The sequence below is a fragment of the Mandrillus leucophaeus genome, unplaced genomic scaffold, assembly GCF_000951045.1.
Source record: "Mandrillus leucophaeus isolate KB7577 unplaced genomic scaffold, Mleu.le_1.0 Scaffold22, whole genome shotgun sequence".
NCBI lineage: Eukaryota > Metazoa > Chordata > Mammalia > Primates > Cercopithecidae > Mandrillus > Mandrillus leucophaeus.
This window is the reverse complement of record NW_012102254.1, coordinates 2,049,519-2,056,936: the sequence shown is the minus strand read 5'-3', so window position 1 is coordinate 2,056,936 and position 7,418 is coordinate 2,049,519. Positions and strand designations below refer to the sequence as shown.

Here is a 7,418-nt window from a genome sequence, read left to right as displayed (position 1 = left end):
CTGCCACCATGCTGGGCTAAGTTTTTGTATTTTTAGTAGAGACGGGGTTTCACCATGTTGGCCAGGCTGGTCTCAAACTCCTGACTTCAAGTGATCTACCCGCCTTGGCCTCCCAAAGTGCTGGGATTACAGGCATGAGCCACTGTGCCTGGCCTGATTACAACTTTAAAGAATGGCAGTGAAATGAACAAATCCATTTAGGGGCAGGGGAGATTCGCCTCAGTGGATAAAGATGCTGGAACCAAATTAGAAGTACCTGGCCATGAATTCCACCAGCCGCTGATAGAAAAAACGCCCTGCAAAGAGAGAGGACCTTCATCAAGATACCTTCATCCTGGTGCCCAAGGCAACTTTCTGTACTTCTACCTCCTTACCTAGAATAAAAATTGTTTTAGAGAAAAGAACAAGCACCTTGGAGTCTGACAAACTTGGGTCTGAATCTAAGGTCTGCCACTTACAACCTGCGTAGTTTTGGGTAAATCATTAACCTCCAAAACTTGGCTTCCTAATCTGTATACGAGGGATACAAGAACACCTACTTTTTAGAGTTGTTGGGAAAACTGAATGAAAAAATGAGCATGAGGACGATGTCTGACGGTGAACATTCATTCACTATATGTTAACTACTGACATCAGGACATAAAACTAAGTTTCTGGTTGGGACTACAAGGTAGAACCCTCCTTGGGAAAAAAAGATGGATAATCATGAAAAGTGTGTGTTTTAAACCAAGATTTTAGAAAACTGGCTGCAACTGTACACGGTTGGTAGGTCAGAGAGCCTGCCATTGTGTTCCAGGTAAAATCTCTCTTACGGGCCTCTTTGGATTGAGGCACCTTCCGTTCAGAGGACTACTGATCCTACCTTCGTGCTCTCGGTAAAACCTCTGGCAGTCTTCCTTTCTCCACAGTAGTTCTCTCATTCGTACAATCAGGAACTTGTTGCTTAGAATCTGCTGATGAACAGCCTGAATAAAGACCACCCCCAAAATAAAAATCAATCAGGAGACTGAAACTGACCAAAAGAAACCATGAGGACCACTTGTTGCTCAGGACTTGAGGGTTTGTCCCATTGGAGGGTGAGAAGATGAGGTGGGGTGAGGTCAAGACCTTCAGTCACACAGCTACAGTGTGCACCTTGGGTGAAAGGGGATAGGATGCACTGTCTCTACTCTTCTATACCTGTAACCCCTTGAGCTCAAGACCACAGGACCCCCCACTCAGACCACCGTAAAAGTCTTATTAGTGGTCCTGCCTTGAGTTTCTCTCACTCCCTCCAAACTATCACACTTGATAGATGAGAAACTCTAATTTACATGTCACACTCTGGTCAGGTGTTAAGTAGTTCCTGTTATTCAAGGAATGAAATGCAACCACTTTAGCCCAGTGCTCAAGGTTATACTTTCCTTGCTCTGTACCAATTCTCTAGCCTCACCAATCCAGGCTGCCTGCGGCCCTCAGACCCATCACATGCATTCTTTTCTCAGCATCTCCCTTCTGTGCAACACCTGTCCTCCTGGCACTAACCAAAATTTACCATTCCTTTGAGGCCCAGTTGAGTCCTGCCACTTCCAGGCTCCCATTCCTGACTGCTTGGATCTTCCTCTGCACCATAGTGGGCTTACTTAGCAGTGCTACTCTGTTAGTATTTATTAAACTGTGGTATGCAGAATGTGAAAATGACCCCGAGCCCCACCAAGATTTCCCACCCGAATCTCCAGGGCTGTGAATATGATGCAATATGATTATGTTACATTACATAACAATAGGGATTTTAGAGGTATAATTAAGTTACTCATCAGTTGATTCTGCTGTAATCAAAAGGGAGATTATCCAGGTGGGCCTAATCACGTGAGCCCTGTGGGATTAGAATTGTGAAGGCTTCTCAATGCCAGGCATTTTCTCTGGCTAGAGGCTGAGGAAGTCAGATTCAAAGCATGCGAAGGATTCGATGCACTGTAGCTGTCTTGAAGATAGAGTGGGCCATGTGATGAGGGATGTGAGTGGTCTCTAGAAACTGAAAGGAGTTCCTGCCTGAAGGCCAACAGAGAAATGGCAGCCTCAGTCCTTCCATCATAAGAAATCAACTCTGCCAACAACCTGAATGAGTTTGGAAGTGAATTCTTCCCCCAGACCCTCCAGATAAGGGCCTGGTCAGCCAATACCTTGACTTTGGCCTTTTGAGACGTTAAGCAAACAATTTAGCCAAGTCTATGGACCTCTAAACTATTGAACTGTGAAGTAACAAAGGAGTGTTGTTTTAAGCTCTCAAGTCTGGAGTCATGTGTTATGTAGCGATAGAAACGAACACAGATACATTGTCTTGAGATTTGGTTCTATTATTGCTTTGGGTCCTTTCTTATATTTTAGATCTGTCTCAAGTCTCCAATAGATACTTAGCCTCCGCAGGTCAGAGTTCACGGCTTCTAGCTTTGCCTCCACAGCATCCAGCACAAGTCTGTGTTGCCAGTCACCGTAAGTGGCCTGATGGCACCTGAAGCAGTGGCAATTCCCAGGGCATGTGGTAGAGGCTTAGGATTCATTCTTACCTCCAGAATCAGCGGATGGGCGACTGCATCAGGCTTGATCAGGGCTAGAGTGAGCTGGAGAGCCTGAGGGCTTCGCAAGATTGAGGCCATCCCACTCCTGCCATTAGAAAGCTGTATTAGGAACCATTCAGGACTGCACTCCCAGCCTTCCCTACATTGAAGCCATGTAGCCTTGCAAGCCAACGAGTGCTCTCACTCCTGACACTCATAAAGAACCTGACAGTTTCATCTTAAGGCCATATACATTATTTTATTTAATTGCCCATTTGGGGTCATGGGATCAAGGGAGGGGAGTGGTAGAGGGAGCATTCAAGTTTCCCCGTGGAGTGTACAATCTGGTGCAACTGTAAGCCTATGAAGGAATTACCCATTCAAAAGAAACTCAAGTTTAAATACTACCTGTCTCTGCCAATATCCCTTCCTAACTTCCTTTTGTATTTTACAGAGGATTTGCAACTTACACTTCTCAACAGCCTATCCACAAGGGTATAATCTCTTAAAATCTTCCATCCCATAGTGCTCTCCTATCAAATCTAGAATTGGAATATTGATGGACAGGAACTGAGGTGCTGCCAGGATACCAAAAAGTCTGCTGGATAAACACCATCTCTATTCTAATATTATGGAGAGATCAGGATCTCCTGTGCCCAAATCAAACCTGTTAATACACTCAGCTGTCCTCAGTGGCAAGACCTGTCAACACGCAACTCCAATGTCAGGAACAAGTCATAACCATTTTGCATTTGAAACAGTGCCTGGCACAAAGGTGCTTGATCAATTTTATTTACTAAATAAACCTATATAGTCTTATTTCTATTCATCTTTGTATTCCTAGTGTCTAGCATGGTGTAAGAGCTCAACATTGTAGAAATGATATAATGGACATAAAAGCATTTTATAAACTGGACTAACGGGAATTTTGAGGTCTTTTCCAACTGTGAAATCCGAGTTATATGTGAGAAATTGATCACCTCTGCAGGAGTAAAGACTTTGTTTCAAAATCTTATCTCAATATTATCTCTCATTTGGCCATGTGTAGTGGCTCACACTTGTAATATCAGTACTTGAGGCCAGGAGTTTGACCTGGGCAACAAAGCAAGACCCTGACTCTACTATATATGTGTGTGTGTGTGTGTGTGTGTGTGTGTGTGTATAAAATCTCTCATTTGTCAACAAATACAGAGAAGGCTTCCATGAACACAGGCAGGGACAAAGTCTAGACAACATTCTCATTTATTTTATCCTAAAGCCTGTCAATCATGTTAAAGGTGGTATTAGAATTTGGCGCAAGCAATTATGTCATGGTCTCTTCTATTCATGTCCTTTCTACAGCTTTCAACCTGATTTTCCACTCAAACCATAAAGCCACGTCCAATCTAACCAGCACAAGATCAGCCAACCCACTCTCCCTAATGCCACAGGTGGTAACATGTCATTTTCAGCAGTTGTCTACAGAGACATCCATGACACCTCCCCTCCCTCACTCTTCATATCCACACAATCACTAACTTCGGGCAACCTACCTAATATATCTCAAAACCCATACCATTCTCCAACCCTCAACTACTATCACCATAACTCTAAGACATCATCATTCCTCTCTGGACATCTTGACAGCCTCCTCTTTGGTCTCCCAGTTTCTGTCCTGCCAACCTCTACAATCTCCACACAGCAGCCAAAGTGAACCAAACATGCAAATCTAATCATATGGTTCCCCTCCTTAACCCTTTAAAGGGCACCCTGCTCTTAGAATAAAAACCAAAATCCTTATCACAGCCTCCCAGGCTCTGCATGATCTTGTGGTTCCATACGTACCTCTCTAGCCTCATCTGGAACCCCACACTCCGTAAGTTTCTCTAGCTCCAACCTCATGGGCCTTTCAGTTTCGAAAGACCTTCTGGCTTGACAGCCTTTGTGTGAGTTTTCACAGTCCTGAACGTGCTTTCTGTGGTTGCCTCCTGCTCACCTTAATGATCTTAGCTCACTTCCCGTTGTACTTTCTCACAGCTCCTTGCAAATTCCCTTCAGTTCCATCTTCCCCACCAGAAGGTGTAAGAAGTACCTAGCACACAGCTGGCTCTTAAAAGTATCTGAAAGAACCAATGAATGCATCTGATCCAGCTATTCCAAGGCCAGGCTGCTAGGGGTTCTCGTAGCAAGAACACGCGGCCTGTAGGGAGAACATGGTTCCTTTATTAATGCAGCTAAGTTGTGGCGGTCTTCACTCTTGGTTTACAACAAACTGACACGTCGAGAATCCTGTTCGACTTAATGGTGACTCCATCAGAGAATTAAAAATTTTAGGCAGGGCTTGGTGTCTCACGCCTGTAATCCCAGCACTTTGAAAGACCGAGGCGGGCGGATCACGAGATCAGGAGATCAAGACCATCCTGGCCAACATGGTGAAACCCCGTCTCTACTAAAAATACACACACACACACACACACACACACACACACACACACACACACACAAATTAGCCAGGCGTGACGGCGTGCACCTATACTCACAGCTACTAGGGAGGCTGAAGCAGGAGTATTGCTTGAACTCTGGAGGCGGAGGCTGCAGTGAGCCAAGATCGCGCCATTGCACTCCAGCCTGGCGACAGAGCCAGACTCCGTCTCCAAAAAAAAGTAAAGCTATCGGTACATTGCCCCCCAGCACTCGAGCGGGCCACCACTCGGCTTCCTGGAGGGCGGCGGCCCAGTCCCACCTAGTCCACCCACGCGCGGCCCGGATCTGCGCCTCTACCCCTGTGGCCCCGCCCTCCAGCCCCCCGGACTCCCGGCTTCAACTCTCGACCCAGCCCCCTACTTCTCTAGGCCTACAACCGCGCAGTTCTCGTACCCGGGGCCTAAGCCCACCCCAGATTCTACGTCATTCGGAGCCCCAGTGCAGCGGAAGTCCGGCTCCGGGTTCACCTTGCCCTCCCGCACAGGGCCCGGCCACCAGGCACCACGCTGGATAGCCTGCGGCCCTCCCGGGGTCCTTCAGGCGCTTGTTGGGCAGCCCTGCTCGGGGTCCTCGTACGGTTGCGCCGCGGGGTGAAGCGAGGTGTGAGGAACTCTAGCGGGCAGCGGGTTTCCTAGGCGGGTGCACTTGCCGCGACGGGACTAGAGGATGCAGCCGTCCTGGGCGGCGGAACTGGCTTGTGGGAACCGCCCCTCGGAAGCCGGCATGGGCGCCCTCGGCGGGAGGGAATGCCGGGCCGGATGCCGACGCAGTGCTACGCAGAGTGGCGGAAGCCAGAGGACCGGACGGGCCCGTTCAGGGTGGCGGGCCGGCGGGGGCGCTGCTGGCCAAGAGGGACACCGACGGGAACCTTGCCCACCTTGTTATTTTCTATGCCTAGGGTAGTTCCTGGAACATGGTTGATGCCCAGTATTTGTACGCGGAGGGCAAAGAACTTCAGCGCTGGATCGCGAGGGCACAGGCAGCCCTTCAAAGTCTTTTGAGCTGGGAGCGATACATTGGCACGAAGGATCGTAGCTAATATGGGGGTTGATGAAGGAGAATCCTTGGCTGGAGCCCAGGTGTGCATAGGGCCTGAGGGAAGCAAGTCATAACGGCCTTTCACGTGTAATTAGGAATCTGGGCAGCAGGTTGGTGGTTGCGTTACTTGAGTCTATTGAAGCAGCCCAGGGTGAGGAGATTAGAACTGGGGGTGTTCCTGGTGTGTACTTGGATGTATGGAGAGGATGGGGACAGGGAGAATGGATCGGGGGTCACCTGTGGCAGGTGTGAGCAGAAACTTGGTGACAGGCTTAATAAAGGTGGTAAAAAAAAAATGTGTTTTGGTTTCTTGGAGTTTTTTTGAGGGAAATCACTGAGAATGAGAAGAGTGAAAATAAACGATAACTGTCATCAATTTAAAGACTTAACTTGCACATTTAAGTGACTTCAGTGTCTGCCTACACAAGGTATTGCCCTCTTGGAAGGTTTGTCCCCAACTCCTCATGACTTCTCTCTCTGCAGCAATAAGAAGTCACTTCCCATTAGTTTCCTGATACCCAGTCACCTTTGGGAACTTCTGAGGAAAGTTTTTCCAGTCTCTCCAGAGACCCTTGCATTTCTTCTCTTTTTGTTTTGACCCCTGACGACCACCCCCTACTCTAACCTTAACTCCTTTGATACTCAGTTCCAATCCTAACCCAAGCCCTAGTCCCTAAATTTATAACCCTTTAATCCTAGACCTGGTCTCTGGATCCTGAGGCCTTGATGCTTATCTTCTAACCTCCTAATCCCAACCTCTAATCCCTAAACCTCAACCCATGACCTCTGATTCTCAAACCCCAGGCCCCCAACCCTGACTCCAAAAATGACAACCCAGTACTTCTCCCTACCCTGAATCACAGACAGAGGGAGTTGTAGCAACTGAAACTGCAGTAGGCCAAAGGACCCAGTGAGTTAGCCAGCAAACTACTCTAAATACAAGATATGGTGGATAACAGCAAGCCTAAACAAATCTTCCTCGAAGATGAGCAACAAAAATCCCAGTCATTATGACTACGCCTCTGTATCCCAACAAAGGGGCTTAAATCAGCAAGTCATCCCAGCCCCTGAAGGAAGAGAACAGTCCTTGTAAGTTGCAAAGCTCTCAGACAGAGGACATGAGTGGTTCAGTAAAGCCCCTGTGCTAGGACACAGCAAAATAAACAACACAATAACCACTATGGCCCAGCAGATGAGGGCCACAGCCAATATGGCCATCCCTGAGTCTTCCTTTGCAGAATGATCATCAGGACTCCAGAAGTCCCAGCAAACCAGTAGCAATCCAGCTGAACAGAAGACCAGAGCCCTATGTGAAGCCAGATTCCAGACAACTGATATAGATGGCATTCCAAAATCTACAGCATTCCAGCATGTAACAAA

The 7,418-nt window shown here is 47.6% G+C and overlaps 1 protein-coding gene across 7 annotated transcripts in view; it reads right to left on the bottom strand.

The window, feature by feature from the left end:
* NME6 (NME/NM23 nucleoside diphosphate kinase 6) overlaps window positions 1–5,776 on the bottom strand; it is a 14,748-nt gene extending 8,972 nt beyond the window's left edge. The window contains exons 1-5 of one of the 7 annotated variants that reach the window (XM_011981006.1): window positions 5,394–5,440; window positions 4,609–4,716; window positions 2,547–2,643; window positions 863–965; window positions 257–296 (exon numbers count right to left, since the gene is read on the bottom strand). In XM_011981006.1, coding sequence (XP_011836396.1) covers window positions 257–296; window positions 863–965; window positions 2,547–2,643; window positions 4,609–4,658 — 290 coding nt within the window. In that variant the 5' untranslated portion in view covers window positions 4,659–4,716; window positions 5,394–5,440. Of the gene's footprint in view, window positions 1–256; window positions 297–862; window positions 966–2,546; window positions 2,644–4,361; window positions 4,719–5,393 lie in introns of those variants that run through there. The other 6 variants (XM_011981008.1, XM_011981009.1, XM_011981007.1 and 3 more) reach the window with 6 other exon arrangements.
* Window positions 5,777–7,418: the final 1,642 nt, after the last annotated feature.